This window comes from Mus pahari, chromosome 23 (assembly GCF_900095145.1).
Source record: "Mus pahari chromosome 23, PAHARI_EIJ_v1.1, whole genome shotgun sequence".
Taxonomy (NCBI): domain Eukaryota; kingdom Metazoa; phylum Chordata; class Mammalia; order Rodentia; family Muridae; genus Mus; species Mus pahari.
In genome coordinates this window covers 40,448,553-40,473,643 of record NC_034612.1, presented here as the reverse complement: position 1 = coordinate 40,473,643, position 25,091 = coordinate 40,448,553, and the positions used below count along the sequence as shown (strand labels likewise).

General features: G+C 45.2%; 1 protein-coding gene across 10 annotated transcripts in view; it reads right to left on the bottom strand.

Moving 5' to 3' along the window:
- Positions 1 to 25,091, bottom strand: part of Fry (FRY microtubule binding protein) — a 398,256-nt gene that overhangs the window by 183,159 nt on the left and 190,006 nt on the right. For all 10 annotated transcript variants that reach the window (XM_029533782.1, XM_029533775.1, XM_029533774.1 and 7 more), the window contains exon 2: positions 12,737 to 12,936. In XM_029533782.1, coding sequence (XP_029389642.1) covers positions 12,737 to 12,856 — 120 coding nt within the window. In that variant the 5' untranslated portion in view covers positions 12,857 to 12,936. The remainder of the gene's footprint in view (positions 1 to 12,736; positions 12,937 to 25,091) is intronic.

Genomic DNA, 25,091 nt, shown 5'->3' with positions numbered 1-25,091 from the left:
GGTGTGTCTGAAGGCAGCTACAGTGTACTCATATAAATAAATAAATATTTAAAAAAAAAAAGATTTGCCGGGCGTGGTGGCGCACGCCTTTAATCCCAGCACTCGGGAGGCAGAGGCAGGCGGATTTCTGTGTTCGAGGCCAGCCTGGTCTACAAAGTGAGTTCCAGGACAGCCAGGGCTATACAGAGAAACCCTGTCTCGAAAAACCAAAAAAAGAAAAAAAAAAAGAAAAAAAGACTTTAACTTCAACTTCCTATGTTCTATAATGTTCTATATGTAACCAGAAAGTTCTATTATAATGTAGGACCCCCGAGTGAGGGAACTCCCTCGGGTCCGCAGGACGCAGGAATGAGGAAGAGTCCCTCGGAAACAGAGAGGCCGACTTGTAGTAAACACTCGAGGTACTTTAATGTCAGAGTACTCTGGGTGGACTCATATCTCGCGCAGGAGACAGAGGAGTCGACCCAGACCCTCAGAAGTAAGGGGTTCTTATAGGGTTAGGGTTGGGGGGGGGCAGGGAGAGTTGGTGCAGCCACAAGTGATTGGCTCATTTGAACATACAATGCAACAAGATAGTACGCGTGCGCCAGCCAGCCGGAGTGGCAGAATTCCAGAGGCCGGGGGCCTAGTNTGGGGCACCTCTGGTCAGTGTGTGACCCTGAGTGAACCGGGGTGAGATGCCTCCTTGGCAGAGTTTTTGAGCTAACCTTGACAGCCCCAGCTGGCTCCGGCACTCCCTTATCTGTATGGCCTTGTTAGTCTCGGGTGGGCTCCGTAAAGTCTGGACTATGTCTTTTTACAGTGTTNGGCCTTGAGCCTTTGAATATTTCTTTTGGTTTCAAACATAGGAAGATGGGTGCCTGGCTGGGGCAACTGAGATAATTGCCTAGCTAGCTGTCAGGTGGAGGAACAGAAGACCTTCAGCTGCCCTAAAAGAACAAAGGCTCTTTACTAGCCACTTCTTAATGATCTAGGGAACGAGTTTTGGGGAATTTTTAAAATTTAGGGCTCTACATCAACAAATAGTGTGGAGGTGTATTATAAAGCATAAACATCCTGTCTTTTAACCAAAAGCCCACATTACTAGAAAAACTCTAATATTTTTAATATAGATTTACTCATTTTTTACTTTATTGGTGTGAATGTTCACCTGTGTGTATGTCTGTGTACTGTGTGTGTGCAATACCTGTGGAGGCCCGAAGAGGATACTGAATTCCCTGGAACTGGAGTTACAGACAGCTGTGAGTACGATGTGGATGCTGAGAACCGAGCCTGGGTCCTCTGAAAGGCAGAGAGCACTCCTAAATGTGAGCTGTCTCCAGCCCCAAGACATTAATCTTGATTGTTAATTTAGAGGAAGCTCTTGGGGGTGATTATTAAAACAACCGAAATAACACTTCAACTAACCGCCAGACTTTGTAAGTCTCGAGACTTGAACAACTGCTTATAAGAACATGTTTTGTGGAAAATTCAAATTATATAAATTTATATCACACATTGTATGTGAGATGGCAAAAATGTCAAAACTCAGATCGGCTTCCCCTCAAGTTCACTAGACAGAGGAGGACTGTGAGTGGTGTGATTTCCCATCACCATGGTGACAGTATCTTTCAGAGTGGAGGTCTGGGGACCCAATTGTTGTCAATCCTCTGAAGCATTCAGCCCAGACCATGGGGCTCCCGCCACAGCAGGGATGTTCTCTCAGCCTGAACTGAACAAAGGCTTGCACAAGATATTTCCCTGACTATCATATTTTTCTCTTCCTATCTTATTAGAGGTAGCTCAGACTTGACCTTAAAAACACGCTCTGAATAACAATAACCTTTCACCCCAAGCAACTCCCCCTGTAGGGGGGCGGGGCAGACACTGGAGGCTAGGAACTGTCCTGATGAGGTATTGGTGTACGGACTGGCTGCTGCACAGACCAGCTGCTTGCCTGTTTGTCCACAGGTGACAGTGTCATTCTGGGATACCCTAAGCACGTACTAGTAATGACTACCCAGAACTAATTAGAATCCTCAGATTTATAGGGACTGTGCTTACAGAGGTGGACGCATCTGAGTTTCTGTAAGTAAAACATACACTGGTTTTTACCCAAAGCATTGGGAAAAATAATTCAAGATCAAGACAATGATAGTGGCTGTCCCAAAGAAGTCAAAGGTTTTCTCTCTGGTGGTGGTGGTGTGTGTGTATGTGTGGGTGCATGCGCATGCACTGTGAAGCATGATGGGAGACTCAAAGCCTTTAGGTCTATCTGGATACTCATTTTTTTGAACATGAAACCTCTTGAGGCAATCTGTCCTATTTGCAGCTGGCTCTGCTCATGTCAGGGGAGCCTATTTCTCTGTCAAATTTAACAGTTCCAAGACCAAATCCATTATCTGAACAGTGGAGGGGAGACTTCAATTAAATTTGGCTACAAAGTTAATCTTCGTTTTAATTGAAGAAGAAAATGGCTCCCAGACAACCTTCTTCTACAATAGCCACCGGGGAAAGTGAGCTACGACCTTCGCTCATTTACTTCTGAATTATAGTCTCTTGTTGGTGACTGCTACTTTTATTGCTCCAAACTTACTGCTCTACAGCCTCGCTTCGTTTAAGAACCAGACTTTCAGTTCATCTGGCTGGATCTCTGTGTCTCCCTTCAGGTCCTTGCTGCACACAGCAGCTCTTCACAGCCTCATCTCCCCAGCTTCCCCCTGTCCCGGCCGCCCAGTGCCATGCTTGCTCTCTTTCTGGTCACCTCTGCCTCTCTTCTGTTTCCCATCGAGTGATCTGCACTTCTGTCTTCTCTTCTCTGCTCCCCTGCCCCTCTTATCTTTGGTTTTGACTCAGGGTTTCTCTTTGTATAGCACTGGATGTCTCTCTGTAGAGCAGACTGGCTTCAAATTCCCAGAGATCTGCCTGCCTCTGCCTCCGCCTCCGCCTCCGCCTCCGCCTCCGCCTCCGCCTCCCGAGTGCAGGCACTAAAGGCATGCGCCACCACCACCATACATATGATCTGGATTTTCTCTCATCACAGAAAAATATCCCCCAGAGGCCCCAGGAATCTCCAAAATGGTGGCCATTATTTTCAGTACTCTCTCTTTTGACGTCCCTTTCTTTCCACTTGAGTCACCTCCCACCCCAGCCAGCTCTCATTTTTCTCCATGGCCTTCATAGGATAATCTTGCCTCTAAACTATTCATACTCAGTAGTACTGAAGCATCCTGGGAAAACCTCCTGGCATATCCATGCTGACCTCTATTCGACCTAGGACTTAAGTAGAAAGAAATCCCTAAAGGTATCGGGAACATCATCGAGTGGAGTATTGTGTGGCAAGAGATGCACGTATGAATAGATACCAATAAGATATCTAATAGCAAGAGTCAGAGAACTGATGGAGTGACTGGTAGATATCAAGATTTGTGCGTGTTAAAGTTGCTACCAAGCTATAGCAAACATCTCTACTGCCTAAACTATACTGACGACCTTAGAAATGTGAAAACTTAAAGTGCTGTGTGGAAACACAGACACGCTATCTCAAAAGGCGGTCAACCAAGACTCCACTAGTATTGTACATTCACTTATTTGTTTATCTGTTTATTTATTTTGCTGCCGAGGCTAAAACCCAGGGTCCTGTGTGTGCAAGGCAAATTCTCTGCCACCCAATGATACCTCTAATCCCCTACAACTGAATGACTGTGAGTAGTTCTATACCATATCACTCTCTGCCATGGCTTGGGCTATCCTAAAAGACAGAAAGACTGTAAGAGCCACAGGGAGTGATGACATGTTGAAACTGTATTTTTCTGGACAGGATAGGACCACTGAACATATGAATTTACAATGACCAAGACTATGTCTACAAAACATGAACAAGATCAAGCCCTTCAAAAATCACAGCATGAATAGGGGGAGGGCTCGTGAGCTCCCACTGGTCTCTGAGGAGCTATTGGCTGTTGTCAGCTCAGGGAGAGGGCTGGTCAGCTTTCTTCAGGGATGTGAGCCTGGCAGGCTGCCTATGCTCCAGTACTTGGGCTCACACACACATGCATATAGACATTGTTAAACAGACTCAGTGGGTATTAGATTGAAAAATGGGGAAAGGGACCCTTGAAGTTGGGAGGGAGAAATGGCAGGGAGAATAGGGGAAGAACTGAAGGGAGGGACGAGAAAGTGGATAAGATCCAAATATTCTATGCATGTGTGAATAGTAAGTAAAATATTTAATAAAATACCCTTTACATTTGTGTGTGTGTGTGTGTGTGTGTGTGTGTGTGAGCCATGACCTTTCAAGATCAGACAACAGGCTGAGAGAGGTGCTTCTCTCCTTCTATCAGATAGAATCTGGACATTGGAACGGGTCACCAGGCTTTCTGGCACACACCTCTACCTGCTGAGCCATCTCGCTGGCCCTTGAGTGGATTTATATTAGTATCTTTTTGTCCCTATAAAACACAAAACACTTTCGTATGATCTCTTACGTGTGTTAAAAAAAAAAAAAATGCCCCTGTCAGTTCCCAAAAGAAGGTACAGACGGCAAAGACACAGTTGAAGTGGAAAAAAAAAATCAAGTTGAACATTGAAATTCCATCTCCTCTCAGGCAGCACAGTTGTCATCAAGAAGAGAACCTTCTGGTCCTGATGCTGTGGGGACGAGGAGCCCCCATCTGCTCAGGAATAGAGTAGCCACAGAGGAAAACCAGTATGGGGGTTCTTCAAAAGGCTAAAAATAGAATTAGCACGCCCATGATTCATGTATATTGGTCCCAGGTAGATACTTGAAGGAATCTAAGCCACCATACAGCAGGAACTCCTACACACATGAGCTGATGTGGCCCTGTTTACAGCAGCCAGGGCATGGGCCAGGATTAAGCACATCAACAGAGGACGATAAAGAAAACCTGGTAGTTATAGACAGTGGGGTTTTACTGTTTACATTAATTATCAAGATGCAAGGGGATGTGTTACATGCACAAAAGTGAACGGAGTTGGACAGCATCACTGCATATGACTTCTTCCATATGTAGAATAGAGATATCATAGGTGTGTGTGTACACACATACAGACACACAGACACACACCCTTTTGATGCTTTCTTGGAGGCAGAGTCACTGTTTTGTTTGGGAGGAGTGGCCACTGGTAATTGACCCAGACACCCATGTGCGAATGGGCAGCACTAATTCAACCCAGTGGATTAGGAAAAAGGACATGAAGTTGGAGTGGGTAGGAGGTCCTGGTGGAAGCTGGAGAGAGGGGGTAGGGGTGGATATGATGAACATACACTGTACACACGTATGAAAATTTCAAGAAATCAATAAGAATGTTAAAATAAATTATAGCCCCACCCATGCAGGAACTGAATACTACTAAATTGGAACACAAAGCCCTTTGATCTTTTTTTTTTTCCTTCCTATTTTGAGATACTTTTCACATAGTTTGTTATGAGTTTCAATCGGGCCACAGCGGCGGGGGGCGACATTCCATTCCATTTCACAGATGAGAAGCCTTACTTAGGAGCCACAGAAGAGCTGGTTTTCACCTGCTTGATTCCAAGCATGGAAACGCACTTCAGGGTTGGCCACACGCAGAGAACAGGGACTCCGTGCACCCAGCTTGTCTCAATCCGCTGCTCGGTGGAGTCCCAGTCTCAGGGCTTCCTCAACTGTTGTCTCCACTGCTAGCCACTGCCAGTGCTGTGGTTCTGAGTTATCGCGCGACTACAAAAGTGGTTCTCAACCTTCCTAAGGCTGCAGTCTTTTAACACAGATCCCTCAGGTGAGGACCCTCCAACTGTAAAATTATTTTCGTTGTTACTTCATAACTGTAAGTTTTGCTACTGTTAATGAGTCATAGTGTAAATGTCTGATATACAGGATACCTGATGTGAGACACACACCCCCTCCCCCCCTCATCCCAGTGGCACCACAACCCCACAGGTTGAGAACTGCTGGTCTATAGGTTTCCTGGGAATGGCTTGTGAGATTAAAGAAGGCAGTGCCGGCCAAAGCTGCCTCACTACCGAGGAGCTAGTTCAGAAATGACTGGTTTAATTACATCTGAAAAATAAAGCCAACTCCTTGTCAAGCATGACGTAAGCATTCCCCGTATGACTAGCCGTCCTCCAGTGTCTTTTCTGAACAGTGTCACTCCTGCCTTCATTCCTGCCCTCGGCAGGAAGCTCAATCTATGTTATTCTCTGTGAACGTTTATCAGACACGTTGAAGCAGTGACAGCCTCAGATTAAAGAGGGTTTGGGTCAAAAAGAAGGGAAGCGGATATGAAAGCACTGTGCTGAGATATGAAGGCTCTATCTCTGCTGTTTACACATCCCCAGCCAACAAACACAAAATGCTTTCTTAGCACAGAAGGATGGCCAGGTACATGGTACAGGAAAATCACCCTCCTTCAGCCTTGCCTGTCTTGATACCTACCAGGGTAATGTTCATGAAGCTTTAACACAATCACATACAACAGACGGCGTTAGGATCTGGCATGTAAAAAATCCTGTCCCTCAGGCTGGAGAGATGGCTCAACAGTGAAGAGCACTGGCTGCTCTTCCTGAGGCCCCGAGTTCAATTCCCAGCAACCACATGATGGCTCACAACCATCTGTAATGGGATCTGGTGTGTCGTGGACCGTTCTTCCAGCCCCTGGAACTTCAGCATGCTATAATGCCATCATTAGCTGTATTAGTTAGGGTTTTATTGCTGTGAACAGACACCATGACCAAGGAAAGTCTTATAAAAACAACATTTAATTGGGNCTGGCTTACAGGTTCAGAGGTTCAGTCCATTATCATCAAGGCAGGAGCATGGCAGTATCCAGGCAGGCATGGTGCAGGAGGAGCTGAGAGTTTTATGTCTTCATCCAAAGGCTGCNACTGGAAGACTGACTTCCAGGCAACTGGGGTGAGAGACTTAAGCCCACACCCACAGTGACACACCTACTCCAACCAGGTCACACCTATTCCAACCAGGCCACACCTCCAGATGGTGCCACTCCCTGGTCCAAGAATATACAAACCATTACATTAGCTAACTGCTTGGCCTACAATAAGTCATGACCATAGTTCATACAGGTTTGGTCTTAAAGGACGGCATCCTTCGCTGTACACACTGGCTGTTGCAGTAGTTTGGCGTGCTGGATTCTTCCAAGATCTCCTACTTAAGAAAACAGTCTCTGTTACTTTTAGTTTACGTTGAGTCTTGTTTATTTCTTTGGAGGTTAGCAAACCAGCTAGGTCTCACTGTGCTTTTTTAAGGCCTCTATTCCAGCTTTCTGGTAACACAGTTAACATTTTAATGAATTATTACAGCTCCCACCAGCCCATACCTGAGCTCCCAACGGGGCACAGGGCCAATGTCTGAAAGACCCTGCCCAGGTATGAGCCAGTGTGTATCATGGGGCTCAGGCAAAGCCCACCTCCACAAGCTCTTTCATCCTGAAAATACTTGCAACTTGGCTTTCTCCCTCCATCTCGGTCTTTGCTAAAGGGCAAGATGAAAAACTACATGGGCCGCCCGCTTTTGAAATCATGTGGACATTTGCCTTTTCGGAGACTCCAAAGTCTCCAAAAACCAAAACTCTCTCAAACTCTTTTGTCAAGTGAGTTGAGATTTCCCCCTTCCTATTAGATGTTCTAGGCTCAGGCATTTGCCGAAGCCCCAGATAGTTTCCACTGCATCTCTTTAAAGAGACAGTGGAAAGTTCCAGAAATCCAAGAGTTAAAACATTCATTGCACATATTAGGACTATGACTGTGCTTAATAGGACTGCTCTAACCTTACAGCAGACAATGCTGGGATCCGACTGATTACCTGAAGCATGAATCACCTGCAGTTTTGTGATAGAAAAGTAAGTTTCTTGAACCTAAGCCAGACTATAGGAGAGGGGTCAGACAAAAGAACATCCTGGGAAGACAGAAAATTTCTTGAAATTCTGGACTTACTGGAATGACCCATCCATTCCCATGGTGTGCTGCCTGGCTTCTCAATATGGCACGGCATGCTGTTTCTTGCTGTCTCTGTGCCTGCCAAGCTACAGGTCTTTATGACAGTTTGTCTCTGAAAACCATCACTGTTGGACTTCATATCCTGGTTACACTGCTGTGGTCCTCAACATTTACCTATGTGGTGGTTCAAATGAGAAGAAGTGTTCCCCACAGGGTTGTGGGTTTGAACACTTGGTGCCCAGTAGGTGGCGCTGTTTTAGAAGGTTATGAAACATTTAGGAGTTGCAGCCTTGCTGGAGGAAGTAGGTCACTGCGGGTGGGCTTTGGCAGTTTATAGCCCCACCCCACCTCCAGTTCATTCTCTCTCAGATTTATGTTTGTGGTTGATGAGATACTCTATCAGGTTCCTGACCTACTACCTGCTGCCGTGTTCTCTCTAGATCCACAAGCCTGAATAGACTCTTTGTCAGGATGTTCTCTTACAAACAGAAAGGATCCATGATAAGCTAAGTACTTGTTGGAAACATGGTGAGAGGGTAGCCTTGTCTTCTGTTGTGAACTTCTATTTGTTGACCTCAGTCTTTGTTAGGGTTTCACTACTTTGAAGAGACACCATGACCAAGGCAACTCTTATAAAGGCAACTCTTATAAAGGTTTACTATTGTCGTGGCCTGAAGCTTGGCACTGAGCAGGAAGACATGGTACTGGAAGTACGTTCCTGCTGCTTTCTCAACCGAAAGTCAACCCCCATGAAAATACAGTTTATACTATGGTCTGATATGAACATACAAAAACAAAAGCCACACAAAACAACTTCCGCTCTTAAAAAAACTATAATATTCTCTATTCTACTCCACTGAATTATTCTACTTCAATAGGGACAATGACAATATCTTAATAAAGTGTATGTGGTGTATGTGTGTATGTGTGTGTGTGTGTGTGTGTGTGTGTGAGAGAGAGACAGAGAGAGAGACAGAGAGAGAGTGAGAGACAGAGAGAGACAGAGAGAGACAGAGAGTCAGTGATGGGCAGGAAGAGAAGCTGAGAATTACATGAGGCAGAACATTCATCACTGCACGTGGCCAGCAAGAAATGGGTTTACACAGGTGCATGGTACAAGTAAGATAGATTGTGGCCAAATCAAGAGATAGAAGAATGTGAAGTGAGGGTTTCAAACAAGATGAAAGAGACAAAGGAACACCTAGGAAGACTCATCAGACAGGATGGGAGGAGAGAGAGATGTCGTCCCTGTCACTTTCCACTATGTCCGCCTTGGAGACACGCCTCCCTACTCTAGTCACCCCTGCTTGCACATGCAGGCATTTACTCTGACTTGCATCAGCCTGGGGAGCAAACTGAAAATTCCTCAGATGCCAAAGGCAGAAAACTGGATGAAAAGGACCACGGAGCTCCCATGCAACATCTGGAAAGGCTGAGTGGAACGCACAGATTTCTAAACCTCAGAGCTGATCTGAGGAGACACACAAAGGGCAAGGAGTGAGATGGCATCTGGCTGCCTGTGGGAGGGCTCTTTGTCTCAAGATCCTGGCAGCATTTCTGCTGTCTCCAGGAAGATAACAAAGGAAGCCTTGAGCCCCCAGTGGCGGGACACTGGAAAGACAAGACCTTATATAAACACCTCCAAAACAGTTGAGGACAATCCCTTATTGGCAAAAGTTACCAGGCATAACAAACACAGACACGGACCTTTGAAAATTGGTATTACAGCACACTCACTTACAGGAGGGCAGGAAACTTTCAGTAAAGGTGAGTGAATGCATAAAAGAAACCTGGGACTGTAAGGAACAAAATAGGGCAAAGCCCCCAGAAACCTTTAAATGGATATTAAAAGAGAAATAAACAGAGCTTCTAGGGATTAAAAATGTAACTGCTGAAATCAAAATCCTGCTTAGGAGGATTAAGTAACATATCAAATAAAGTCCAAGTTCTCTTGAACACTAATGAACTAAAATGTAGGTCTGAGGAAATTACTCAGAAAGCATTTGAGATGAATGAAGTGTTAGCCATGGGAGAAGTACAGGAAAAGGATATGTGATATAACACACAGAGACAGTAAAAACGTGTACAAGGAGCTGGGCAGTGGTGGCACACACCTTTAATCCCAGCACTTGGGAGGCAGAGGCAGAGGCAGGCGGATTTCTGAGTTCGAGGCCAGCCTGGTCTACAGAGTGAGTTCCAGGACAGTCAGGGCTACACAGAGAAATCCTGTCTCAAAAAACAAAACAAAAAAAATTTTTTTAGCTAACTAATTGATTAGTACTGGGAATGAGTAAAAAGGATAAAAGGTGGGCTGGTGAGATGGCTCAGTGGGTAAGAGCACCCGACTGCTCTTCCAAAGGTCTGGAGTTCAAATCCTAGCAACCACATGGTGGTTCATAACCATCCGTCATAACAAGATCCAACGCCCTCTTTTGGAGTGTCTGAAGACAGCTACAGTGTACTTACATATAATAAATAAATAAATCTTTTTAAAAAAAAAGGATAAAAGGTGATATTCAGATAATAAATAGTCAAGTATTTTCCAGAGTTGGTGAATGAATGAGTGATATAAGTCTGACTTAAAAAAGCTTAAGAGTCTCAAACACAAAAATAAAAATAAGTTCACATGCAAATGCAGAGTAATAAAAGCACAGAGTTCCAAAGGCAAAGAGAAAACCATAAAAGCAAACAGGGAGAAAGTAAATCATCTACAAAGGAATAAAACAAGAGGCTTTTCAAGAGGAACCTGCGTGAAACAGGGCTCCGAAGATCTAGTCTCGAGGACAAATGAGCTCCACCCAGAATTCTATACCCAGCTGAAGTATCACCGGAGACTGAGTGGGGACGCTGAGCTGAGAAACAGTGAGCCCTTCCTTTGACTTTTAGGCTATAAGATAAAAATATAAAAATGACATAGATGACCTCACTTAGCTTACTTAGTGCACAAGAAAGACAAACCAAGATAACAATGATAAGAACATAGGCAATTAAATGTCCCCATGAAGCATTAGAAAATAGAATAAAATTATCGACTTTTCCATCAATATTAATGACTGACTTGAGCATCTTTTGGGTACAAATAGAAATACTGCTGAACAACTGAAAGATGTTTATAAAGATACTGATGAAGAAGAAAACTGAAATCTGTATTTTCAGGACATTTTTACTGTCCATCGGTTTTTTTTCCTCCACTAAGGATAGCTCTCTGGGTACTGAAAAGTCATCTATAGAATTTTAAACTTTAATGTGCCATGGTGCAGGTTCCACTGTTCACCGTCTATTGAACAGTTACAGTAACAGCTGCTCTCCCTTGGGTCTCATCAGAATTACTTTTTCCTCCTTCTGTTTCTCCTTCTGCAAGGTTCTCTTCTCTAAGTCTTTAGATAGGATTATATCCCATGCCTTTCATCCATCCGTCTATATGTGAAATAGAAATAACACAACATTGACCAGGGAATTAGAGCAGGGCATGATGGTGCATCATAATGCCAGTACGTGAGGAGAGATTGAGACATGAGTTCAAGGCAGGCTTGCTACAAATCCAGTCTGAGACTCTGTCTCAAAACAACAACAAACCCCAAAGAGAGTGTTAAAGAAAAAAAAAATCAATGTCAACTGCTAACAGACCTTTCTTCAGATTTTAAAACTACAGGGCCTAACGATTTTGAGAACATGAAAGGACCTTCCTTAGTGTTTGGCTCTACACATCAATGAACGGAAGCATTTATGTTTCTGTGAGGGTTAGCCTGAAAGAAAATAACATTTCTATTTGGAAAACAAACAAACAAGTAATAGCTCCAGGAGGTCAAGTCTCTGACATTCTAACAACAGAAGAAAGGAAAAACAAAACGCATGCCCCAGAAGACCCCCGCTCAGTGAGTAGCCATATTACCCACAGTGCTTTGCTTTCCATGTCACTAGCTCTTGGCTCTCCCAAGTTTCTCCAGATATAGCTTTGAGAATGCCAGCCCCTTCATCACCTAAAGATGTTTGCTTTTGAACAAACATGGGTCCTTCCCACCAACTCTCTTCTGAGCTTAAGGGAAGCAGCCTGGGTCTTGGTCTCATAAAAGAATGCCACATAAAGAGTCTCATCTTTAACAATAAGACCCTCAAGGGTCACAGTATTCCAAGCAATGAATATTTATCTATGTCTATATCTTTCTATCTATCTATCTATCTCTATCTATCTATCTATCTATCTATCTATCTATCTATCTATCTACCTACCTACCTACCTACCTATCTATCTACCTACCTACCTATCTATCTATCTAAATGTCTACAGTATGCACATGCCTTAGAGCTGTATTTGAAAGCAGGCTGAACAAGTATCAATCCTCCATGTCCTCTGCTTCAGTTCCTATCTCCATGTTCCTCCTTTTAAGTCCAGTTATGACTTCAACAAACGATGGGCTGAGCTGTAAGATGAAATAAATTCTTGCCTTCCCAAGTTGCCTTTGGTAATAGTGTCTACCACAACGGGAAACCAAACCAAGATAACAGTGTTTGCATATCATTTATGTATATCCTTCTGAGTAATTTAAAATCATCGCTAGGTGCCTTATAACAACCACTACAGTGTACATGTTGAGGGATACTTGCTATGACATTGTATTTTTCTGGGACTCACATCCTGTTCAGTATATGCAGTATATCCCCCCACCCCCATCCCTGCTCTCCATGTTTTGATCTGAGCTTGGTTGGGTGAACAGAACAGGGACCCATGGATCTAGAGTACCAGTCATGTACAGAACAGAGATGGATTTAAGAAGAGGTCCTTTCATGGTCCGTACTCACCAAAGGCTCTGCCATGATGATTCGAATCTTACGCTCGGCCTGAGTGGTGAAGTTCACAAACAAACTCTTGAGGACATACTCTCCTGGCTTGCTGTCTGGATCCACATTGATCGGCAACATGGCCGGTGGTCCTTTCTCCCTGTGCGTGCCTGAGGCAGGTGGGACTGGAGGCTTGATGTAACCGTTGCCAACTGGAGAAGCTGAAAAACAGAGTGGATTTTAATGGCTGAAAAAAAAGGTCATAAATATTCCGACGGTGTATGTTAGTAAATCATCAATGTAAGACTGAATCATAAAGAGGTCACACTTCAAATCGTAGCCTGCTCATAGTCTTTAGAAATGCTGCTAGAATTTAAACATTTTGATCATGTGATGTTTTTATTACAATCAAATACACCATTCCAAAAGTCTACCACATGGATATAGTGGGTAAATTGTATAACATTTAAGATGTTTGGGGCTTCTTTTTAAATAATCTAGGCAAGTAGATTAAGAAGAGTCAGAAAAGTGATTTCTTTTTTTTTTTTAAGATTTATTTATTTATTATATGTAAGTACATTGTAGCTGTCTTCAGACACTCCACTAGAAGGAGTCTGATTTCGTTAAGGATGGTTGTGAGCTACCATGTGGTTGCTGGGATTTGAACTTAGGACCTCTGGAAGAGCAGTCAGTGCTCTTAACTTCTGAGCCATCTCTCCAGACCCCAGAAAAGTGATTTCTTGTCTAGTTTGTAATGGCGGTTCCCTGTTTTCTGTTTCATAACTGAAGAAACTCTTGGCTCGTTGCTTCTACAAATCTCTAAGAACCAAATTTTAAAACCTCAGCTAGTTGCTGCTCTCAAACGGATGTACTGCTAGAAAGAAAACGTCTGAGCAGCCCATGCTTGCAGTCCTAGCTCTGGGAGGCTGAGGCAGGAGAATCTCTGTGAGTTCAAGCCAGCCTGGGTAATACAGGTGAGTTCAAGGCCAGCTTGGTCTTCAGTCAGAACAAGGGAAGGAGGTTCTGCTTGTCTTTCTATGCCCCTTTCTGCATAGACTTGTCATAGCCATGCAGCACTCAGCCCTTACCTGAGAAGCTTTTATTTGCAGAATGTGGTGGTTTGAATACGCTTGGCCCAAGGGAAGTGGCACTGTTAGGAGGTGTGGCCTTGTTGGAGGAGGTGTGTCACTGTGGAGGAGGGCTTTGAGGGCTCCTAGCGCTTAAGCCCTGCCCCATGTGGAAGAGACCCTCCTCCCCGTAGCTGCCTGCAGAAGAGAGTCTCTCCTGGTTGCCTTCAGATCAACATGTAGAACTCTCAGCTCTTTCAGCACCATGTTTGCCAGGCTGCTGCCAGGCTTCCCACCATGGAGGATAACAGACTGAACTCTGAAACTGTAAGCCAGTTCCAATTAATTATTTTCCTTTAGAAGAGTTGCCTTGGTCATGGTGTCTCTTCACAGCAATAAAACCCTAAGACACAGTAGATGGCAGTTACCACAGAGACTGACAACTGGCCATGAGACTACAGAATGCTCAGCTGTAAAGGGACAACCCACCTCCCCACCAAGGCTCAGGGACCGGAGTGTAAGAGTCAGAGGCGGTGCATAGCTAAAAGAGAGCAGTGTTTTCTGGAGGCAGCTGGCCATTTGCACACATGATTCACAGTGGCTCTAACAGCATGCAAGCACAAGACCTGTGCAAGCCCACACCAGACCAAACTCTAGTGTGGAGAAGGGACTCCAGGAAAGAAAAGATCCTGTTTCCTTGAAGCGCACAGACTCTGGCAAGTCAGCCATACTCCAGTGGAGACCACACATCAAAGAACATTTTGGGCAGCACAAGTTGGTCTTGAAGAGTTTTGTTTTGTCTTGGAGGAGGGGATACAGAGTTGGGTAGATAGGAAGAGGGGCAATCTGGAAAGAGTTGGAAGAATGAACATGTTTAGGACACACTGTAAGGCACCTGGAGTTCTCAAAGAAACCATATCAAAAGAGGGGGAGAGGCTGTATTGATGACATCCAAGGTGTGGATTGAAGTTTTGATCCTCACCACCACCGGGCTAAGTTACAGTTCCTGTTTTGAGTTTTACAAAATGTAGAGGCATATTTGTACTGATTCCCAGCAGGGGTAGCCATCAAGTCTCCTGGGATTGTGGGGCGGCGGTCTCCACACAGAACCCAATTTAATGGAAAAGTGTTTTAATCAGATAGTTGCTGAAAATAATTTCATTTATGAATGCAAATGCTATTATCTGTTTTTAATGGAATTTTGCCGTGTAGAATTCTGAGTATAGACTATTTGAGTGTGGTGGTATAAGCCTATAGCTCCAGATACTGGCGAGGCTGAGGCAGGAGGCTCAATTGAGTCTAGAGTTCAAGGCCAGCCAGGGCAACAAGTTGAGCGCCTATTTCTTTTTGTTTTGTTTTGCTTTACCTTTTTTAAAAAGAGCCTCACTCTATAGTCCAGACCTGGCCTCAAACTCAGAGCCAATCCTCCTGTCTTAGTCTCCTAAAAGTTGAGATCACAGCAGTCTGACACCATGGCCACCTAAGAGAACTGTGATTTTCTAAGAGGGAAAAAAAAAAACCTAGCATCTACCAGCCAAGTACTAATCAGGTGTCAATTATCCTGTGAAGCAACTAAGATCAGGTGAGCTTTTAGGACAGGGGTAAAATGTGGACTTTAAAGGGAACATGTGGTTTTGGGTGATCAGGCACAGGCATTAAGGAAAAAAGATGACAGGAAGGGCCAGCTTATCAAGAGTGCTTATTCTACAGCAAATAATCCAAGTTGGCTGATGGAGGTCACTGTTGCTCATGGCTGCCTGGCCTCCAGGGCTCATGGACATCTTGTGGAAGTAGGGCACTGTCCCAGCTCAGAGGGACATCGTATCTGCACTATCTTCCTACCATATCAAGGTCACCACGCTTCAGAGCCAGGGAACTGAATGTCAACCGAAAACCTTCCTTGGGAAACAATGCTTTATTATCCCGGTGTCTCGCAGGGCTGAATGCATTTCTAGAGGCCAGCGGTAACTGTGATGGCATAAGATCCTGAGATCACAAGATCCTGGGGCTGAACCCATAATGATAGTGAGGAGCTGTCCAGGACAATGACCTTGGCACACCCCTGGCAAGGTCACAGATAGCTGGGATCCAGGCACCAGAACACCTGCCTGCTTTACCAGACTCTCCGTTTATAAGCCCAAAGTACCCATCCACAGCTGTCGTTAAAAAAGAGCATCCGCCGGTACTTCCAATCTGATGTCTCCCTGTGGAGAGTCCACCCACGTACCAAGCAGAGAGTGGAGGGTAAGCAGCTCTGCTTCAACGGTGGCTCTGGGTTCGCAGAGTCCAGCCTAGAGAGATGGTGGCACAGTAAAGGTCACATGGGTGAGGGCCTTTGAGCCGGGTCTGTCCCCTGGTTTCCGAAAGCCTTCTTTATCTCACCATCGTCAATTTCCAACAAGTACTAGCCTCCATCGCTATCATTCTCAGGAAGAAGCTCCACAAGGCTTTTAGTGAAGCCTTCCCCACTGGGAAACCACACATTCGAGGATCAGGAAGTTTGCCTGGCTTGGTCATCAAAATTGAAGCCAGCTCCTCCCTCGTGTGAGCCTGGTGGTACCCAACTGTAATCCCAACACTTAGGAAGGGGAAGCAGGAAGAGAAGTTTGAGGCTAGCCCAGGCGATAGAACATCCTATCTCAGACAACAACAAATAAACCAAAACCAAAACATCCTCAGGAATAGCAACATAAAGACCCCCCCTTTATCTACTCATGCCACTGAGAAAACCACCAGCCCTTCCTGCCCCTGGGCATTTGCCTGCTTTAAATCCGCACATCACTAATGTCATTTGTCCAAAGAGAAGGAAGAAAAGGGAAGTGAAAGAAAAGCTCTGTTGTTGGGTTTTGAACTTCGCTACCATCTTCTCTTGTGCCCTCTCCTCTCCTCGGCTTTTCGAGGCACCATGTATAGCCCAGGATAGCCTCAAGTCCTCCCTGTAGCTGAGGATCTTCCTGCTTGCTTTGCCAGCATTCCCAGGACCAATGCAAGCAGCCCTCTATGATCAATCAGTAACTCAGCTACAGTTATGACGATGCTGGGAAGAAGGGAAAGGCAGCCTCACTGTCCTCCCGTGCGACCTCCAGAAGCCGAGAGCACAGCGGAATGGTGGGCAAACGGCCCAGCCCTTGGTCAGATTTTTCCATAAGTAATTCTGTTTCTCACCGGACATAAGCACTGACTCCTCACTGACTCCTGGACAGTAGGTGCTCAGTGGGCATCCAGGCTTCAGGCCCTGGACTAGGTACTGGAAACTGATTGTGAAGGGGCCACTGTTTCTTCCTTGTTGTACTGCCTACTTTGTGACAAAGCTGATTCATCACACACATACACACACAGACACACAGATACACAAACATACACACAGACACAGAGACACACACAGTGACACACACAAACACAGATACACATAGATATACACAGACATACACAAACACAGATATACAGACACACACACACATACACATACACACACACAGAAACAAACCTACACATAGACACACATACACACAGACACACAGAAACACAGACACACAGATACACAAACATATACAGACAGACAGACAGACAGACAGACACACACACACACACACACACACACACACACCAGATGACGAGTTCAAAATAGACAGAGAAACTGAAGCGAAGCCTCTGCGGCCAAAAGCCTCTTTCTAGGCTTGACAAGAGGCAGCCTGAGATGCTGAGACTCAGGCTGAGACAGGGGTGGAAGCCAGGCATGTTTGTATGTGTGTCTAAGAAAGTCCAGACGCACTTGGCCATCGGGATCTGCTCTTCCAGTCCATCCCTGGGCACTGCCCTGAATCTGTCCACCCATTTCAGGGGAAACGGGGGCTATAGCAGCCTGTGAAGGATAGAAGTCGAACGTCCAACGAGTACAGGGTGCCTCTTCCTTGAGTCACAAAGGTAGATGACTCTGAAAAGAGGGCCAGTCCCCTGGTTTTCCATCTAGTTGCAAGAATGGGCAGAGCACACAGCTAGCATTGTAAAGAACTGGGTGCTGTTTACAAATGTTCCCCCTCCAGCAACAATTCTGAGGATTTGAAATAAGATGCCCACCTTCAGCATCCCTAACGTAAAAGGCAGCCAGCATCCCCTCTTAAGTAGGTGCACTTCTTAGACATGGTGGGCTAACTAACCCAACTGCTTTCTACAGACAGTGGACCTTATTTTTAGCTAAGGAGTCGATGTGTTCAGAAATCTCTCCATGCTTGGAACGCGTCTTCCTTCCTTCCTTCCTTCCTTCCTTCCTTCCTTCCTTCCTTCCTTCCTTCCTTCCTTCCATCCTCCCTCTCTCCCTTCCTTTCTCTCTCTTCCTCTCTCTTTCTCTTTAAATCTCTTTAAAGATTTATTTATTTATTTATTTATTTATTTATTTATTTATTTATTTGAGTACACTGTAGCTGTCTTCAGACACACATCAGAAGAGGGCATCAGATCCCATTACAGATGGCTGTGAGCCACCATGTGGTGGTCTTCTTTCTGTTGGTTCTCGGCGCCTTGTTCACTTTCAGGTGCCAGAGATTGTTCTTCAGAACGAAGACGCCCTTCGACCCCAAGTCTCATTGTTCCCTGAGGCTCACTTTGTTTACCAGCATTGCAGGAACCTCACATAAAATACAAGTGAGGACAGTGTAGCTGCTGGAGAATGTGCCACACGGTGTGAGGGCACTAATAAATGGTCCACTGTTGTACCCATGAGGGAGCTTAGGAGACAGACAGTTGAAAGGTACTGCAATTTTTCCAAAGGAGCAGAAGCCTAGCGAGTCAGGTAAAGTAGGAGCAATGGCAGTTAGTTCCTGCAGAGGGCCCAGGTTTGGTTCCAAGACTTACAGAATCAATACTTTCCTCTACTCTTAGTTTTCCAGCCATCTAAACATTGTTCCTGCATGCTTAGGGGTCCACAAGAGACCCCTTGGATGCCAGAAACGCTTACTCCTTATCATGATCCTAGAAGGCAACAATCTCCTTCATGCAAATAAGATCAGAAAGGTCCAGAGAGGGAAGCAGACTCAGTCAAGGTCACAGCGCAGAGCCCTCGGGAGCTCTCGGGAGCTGCATGAACATTCTAGAAGCTTTGACACCCCCTGACCATTTTCATTCTAGTGTAGTAAGAACACTTAATATAACTTTTGCTTTCTCCTCTTTTCAAAACAATTTTATGTTTATTGTTATGTATAGATGTGTATATGCAGGTGCAGGTGGAAGTCAGAAGAGGACATCGGAGCCCCTAAAACTGAAGTAACAGACAGTTGAGAGCCACCGTGTAGGGGGCCGGTCTCTGCAAGAGCAGCCAGTGCTCTTAGCTTCTGAGGCATCTCTCCGGCCCCCACAGTTGCCTTATCTGGTCACCAGTCTCAGTCTCTAGCATAACAGTATTTATTCCTCATATGCTTAGCAGACAGGGTTTTCACCTTGTCTTTTAAAATCAACCCATATTCATCAGACCAAACCCTAAATTTAGAGATAGTTCGGTTGCATTCTCAGCTATGTCAACTGCTTGCAAAAGCTGAAGTCCAAAGTTGGGTCTGATGATGCTTGGCTAGAATGTTAGCACTTGGGAGACTGAGGCAGGAGGATCAGAAGCCTACTATTAGTAATCTTCCTCCTCTTCTTTCTCCTCCTCCTCCACCCCCACCACACATTCGCACACAGAGACAGACAGACGCACACACCTAGCATATGCAGATGTATAACGTGACCATCACATTATTATTTTAACTTCCAGGCAGCAGTCTGTTGGGGGGACCTCCAGACTGGCTCAATCTAATACAGAATCCACGGTGACACTCCAGAGGACCTGGGCTCATCATAGTCACAGTGTATGATTACGCGTGCCCATAGACGCCGTAACAGGCAACCATTCCTGTGTTAGAGGACATAAGAGGTGATCCTGGTAAAAACCCACCCCCAGACCAACAGGACCCTCCTTAACTTCAGTAACATCTGCTGCTTGTGATGAAAGTGAATACGGCAAGTTTGCTAACATGGGAACTGCTCTGGCACGTGCAGGGTTGGGACTTCAGAAGATGATAAAATTAAAAAAAAAAAAAGATTTGGGGGGATGAGTTTTCTTACTGACTTAGGGTGTAACGTAGTTTCTAGACAGCCTCATACGTCTTCTGGACACGGGGACAGCTTTGCCAGGCTGCATGTCCTCTTGGGCCACTATGCACTGAGAACTAGGTATGCAAGAATCTAGAGGCATCGGAAATCTGACCAATGGCACACCTCAGAATGTGACAGCAGACACGACACTCCCGAGATACCCTGAGGACACGCAGCTCCTTCCACCCGTGTCCTTATAAAACCGCTCCCGCCGTCTCAGTCACTCCGAGAACAAGGGAGAAAGGCAGGGAGCTCAATCCAGGAAAGTCAGCACCAAGCCTCTGCCCCGGTCTCCTCTCTCTGCCTTCCCTTCAGGATCTTATCTGAGGAAAATGACCGCAACACCTCTGTGGCTTCTCTTCTAGCTGTCTGTCACCTGCTAAGATGCAATTACACAGACTTCCCCCTGATTTTCAAAGTAGGCACTGTCACCAGAGCCTGAAGGAATGCCTGCCAAGACCTGCCAGCAAAGGAAGATGAGGTTACAGTGACATTTCAAGGTCCCTTCTAGCCCTAAGGAGATCAAATAACCTGCAAGAGGCAGGATAATCCTGACTTTCAACTTCCCCCTTCTCTCCAGGTGAACCTACAAAAGGCTCTTTCAGGTGTCCTTTCCCAAGTTGTTCTTTTTATCTCCCACCACGTAAGTCTCACATAGTGCAGGCTAGCCTCATAGTGCTGGCTGGCCTTGAACCCCTGATTCTCTTGCTTCCACTTCAGGTGCTAGGGTTATAGGTATCTGTCACTGTGCCTGGCTTTTTACCTGAGCCAGACTCTGCTGGAAAGGCTGGGGTGGAGAGGTGGGTCAGCATTAACACAGAGCTGTTCTTCTAAAAGATTGGGGTTCAATTCCTAGCAAAGGCGTGGCAACTCACAACCAACTGTAACTCCAGTTCCAGGGGATCCAATGCCACCTGCCTGGACTCCATGGGCAGGCACACACATGGTACTTATATACACCATACACACACACACACACACACACACACACACACACACACACACACATATATATATATATATATACACACACACACACATATACATATGTGGCAAAGCACCCCCAAATATATTATATTAAAGTGGAGTCACTTTTTAAAACTTCTATAATAAACTTAGTAATTAACACTCACCTTCTCTTGAACTAATATGAGCTAATGAAGATCTATAACCTATTCTTTCTACAGAGGAAATCTTCACCGATACCTCAACCTTCCCAGGTACACCTCCACTCCAAGTGCCTACAGCCACAGGAGGAAGAAGTCTGGCATTCTTGGCTGTAACCTCAAGACTCATTTTAACATTTAACACTTAAAAAAAAACACATATAATATGTTGAGTGTCTGTGTCTCCCAAACCCTGTGCCAGCATAGTCTCTGCTCTGGATGGTATACCAGAAAGCAGATGGTACAGACAGTGGGTGTGTGGCCCAGCTCAGAGGGGACAGGGAGGTTCTGACACAGATGGATGGGAAAGGCTCCTTAGGCTGAGGGAACAGCATTAAGGCACGTGTGGGATCTGCAGAGCATCTTCCCTCACCGCATCTCCTTACCATCTTCCCACTGTTCATCCCTGCATGCACGCAGGCTTTGCCATCGCCTGGTGGCCGGAGTGTCCTTAACATAGGTCTGTCATGTCTTTTTTGTTTGTTTATATGTTTACTTTGTTTTGTTTTTTTTTCAAGATAGGGTTTCTCTGTGTAGCCCTGGCTGTCCTGGAACTCACTCTGTAGACCAGGCTGGCCTCGAACTCAGAGATCCGCCTGCCTCTGCCTCATGAGGAATGGGATAACGGACACCACACGCACCAGCTCGTTTTTATCATAAGCGTTCAGCAATGTCCCTCGCACCATCAACTGAAAATCTGTGGCCATTTTCTATTTGTTGATGTGAGGTCATCCAATGTCACGACAAAGGATCTGAGTGGATGAGATCATCAGAGTGTACTGATCAATTTGAACTCTTAAATCGGTTGCATAAAATGGGTGTTTTACATTTTCCCCATTAGAGTTAGATCTTGCATGGCAAGCCAGTGAATGTAGTCTTGATGTATAGGGTGAATGGGAGCCAGGGGGATCCTGAGCAAATGTTGATCTGATGTTGCTGTGTCGGACAGGGCACAAAAGAACTATTTATCTGCTGGGATCTGTATCTGTATCTTAGACTGAAATCCTGCCTTGTTGACTTTGCCTCATAAAGAGAATATAACGAGTTATTTTCCTGGCAGTGACATCGTGATTAAGGTGCTTAAGAAGTATATTTAGATTACTGTCTCACATACTTCCTTAGCATTCTCAACCTTGCCAGGATGCTGGTTAGAATTCTGTACCCAGACACTGACAACTGTTGGCTGTGTAACCTGGGGAGGACACTCGAGCCTTCAGTTTCTCAGTCAGGGAACAGGCATGACTCCGACATTACAGCACTGGGGGAATTGTGGATTCATCAAGACTAGAGATAGCATCCACACACAAGGAGTAACAGGATGCAGGCACAAGCTCGACGTCATCACCGGAAAGCAAAGAGATCCTGCAGAATTAGGGTCATTCTATATGTGTGTACCAGCCTCTCGAAGTCAATGAAGTAAGAAACACAGGAGGGTCACAGGACACTCAAGGTGGTCTAAATCCTGACTCAACCAAACTAGCTGTCGGAAAATACACACTTCAGTGGTAAGGAAAACATGAATATGAAATGTGTTAAGTGACAGCAAAGCATTGTGGGTAACCTCGCTAGATACAATCATAGCATTATGGGAGGTTAAGAAAATATCTGTGTTTTCTAGAATGGATACTTAAAGGGCTTTAGTGAAATGATGTTTACATTTGATTGAAAACACTCTAGTAAAGAAAAACAAGGCCCTAAATTATCTTACATGACTAAATCTTGATAACTGTCAGATTGGAGTATGACAATGTATAGTATATTATACAATCATTTCTCTTTTAAGTTTGTTTAGACATTTCATATTAAGATGGTTTTAAAAAACACAAGAAAATGAAACAAACAAACAAACCAGAGGAACAGGAGAACATAAGGTGAATTCATGTGATAACAGGATTCAACAGGCTGAGGCATGAGGATTATAAGTCTGGTATGAGCCAGAACTATCATCAGTTCCAGATTAGTCTTGGATACACTGTTCATCCCACGGCCTCCTGAGCTACACAGCAATAACCTGTTTCAAGAATAAACCCAAAACCAAAATGATAACGAAAATCAAAACAAAATAAAAGCCTGGCAGTGGTGGCGCACGCCTTTAATCCCAGCACTCAGGAGGCAGAGGCAGGCGATTTCTGAGTTCAAGGCCAGCATGCTCTACAGAGTGAGTTCAGGACAGCCAGGGCTACAGAGAGAAACTCAGTTTCAAAAATATAAAATATAAGTAAATAAATAAAATATGACTTATTTTTTAAATCTGTCCTATGTTTTATAATACCAAATAACCGAAGGACTCTATGTTAAAGCCAACAAAACTGTTAAATAAAAGCCAGGTGTGGTGGCACACGCCTTTAATCCCAGCACTTGGGAGGCAGAGGCAGGCGGATTTCTGAGTTCGAGGCCAGCCTGGTCTACAAAGTGAGTTCCAGGACAGCCAGGGCTATACAGAGAAACCCTGTCTCGAAAAACCACAAACAAACAAACAAACAAACAAAAAACCTGAACCCTAGAATTCAGATCAGCTCACATGGGCTCACTAAGGGTCCAGCTACTCTAGTGTGCTGCATAACCCAAACTGCACTATGTAGTGTGTTCTGGGAGCATTCACACAGAGAGACATACACACGCAAAGAGGGCGGGGTGTCACTCAGCCATTCTTCGGTCTCCACACTCACGCTCCAACATGTTTTCCTTATGGAAATATTCTTTGTTTCAGAATACTAGTAAAGTGATCAATTAACAAATTCATTAGAAGACACGTTGTCATCAAGGCCCTGGTGCGCACAAGACACACTCTGGGAAGTTCTACAGAGACAGCAAAGGTAAATTTTAGAAGACAGATTCAAAGATGTAAGAATACATACCGGCAAGCACGCCATGCCACAGGATCCCAGTCGGTCTGAACCATCACTGCAAGAGCACCAGACTTTAGGGGAGCAGCCATTCACTCAAGCGTCCATGCATTCAGTCATCCGATGTTTCCTGAACGTCCACTCTACTCCATATCTCACCCTATCTGGTGAGGAGCAAGCCATAGCCCAAAGCATGCTGGGAGACAGGCAGTCCACATAAATGCACATAGACATATTGCTACACAGAGCTAAGTGCTGGCCAGGCAGCTGCGATGGACCCAATGGGGAAGGACACACATCTGTGACTGGGAGTTGCTAGCACCAGTTTCCCTGGACTGGAGACACTGATACCGAGAACTGGGAATAACTAGTGATCGATACCATGAAGGGGGTTTCCCGGTGAGAAGAGCGGGACTCCTGGGACATAGGAATTATACATCGGGGCAGGACAGGTTCTGGCTGCTTGCCAGTCCTCTGCTGGGCTTACAAGGCGCTGTTCTGACCAATCACTCCTTGGTATTCCCTCATGCCAACCCTGCGTCACCTTTATTGCTGCCACCTGACACAGTAAGCATATTTGTTTTCTGTCCTCCCAACTATGCTTCAGTGCCACGGGGTGAGGAATTTATTTTATTCCCTTCATGTTGCCGCTTTGTGGCACAGTCCGAGGCTTTAGTGCTCAGTATCCAATGGAGATTTGGTGCATTAAGTGCCAGGGAAGCATTAATAGGTACAAGGTCATGAATTACTCCAGCTGGACAGCCTACAATCAACCTTGTAAGGCTCCCCTCAGGACTACGAGGAGAGCTATTTCTGCAGCTGCACAATACTCTTTACACATCAAACATCAGGGTACCCCGGAGTGAAATAACGCATGCACATAATGTGCAACCTGTAATTGCAGCTGAGAGTAAAATTCGTGGTGCATTGGGAATGCCTGACTTAGGGAATCCTTGAAGCCATGTTTGTCAAGGCGCAGTCTGTGGCCCATTAACTAGGAACAGGGCCGCAGGGGCACCTATAGCTCATCTTAACTTAGATGAAACAGAACGGAAAGTTTAAGAGTGGCAGGTGGCCGGGCGTGGTGGCACACGCCTTTAATCCCAGCACTTGGGAGGCAGAGGCAGGCAGATTTCTGAGTTCGAGGCCAGCCTGGTCTACAAAGTGAGTT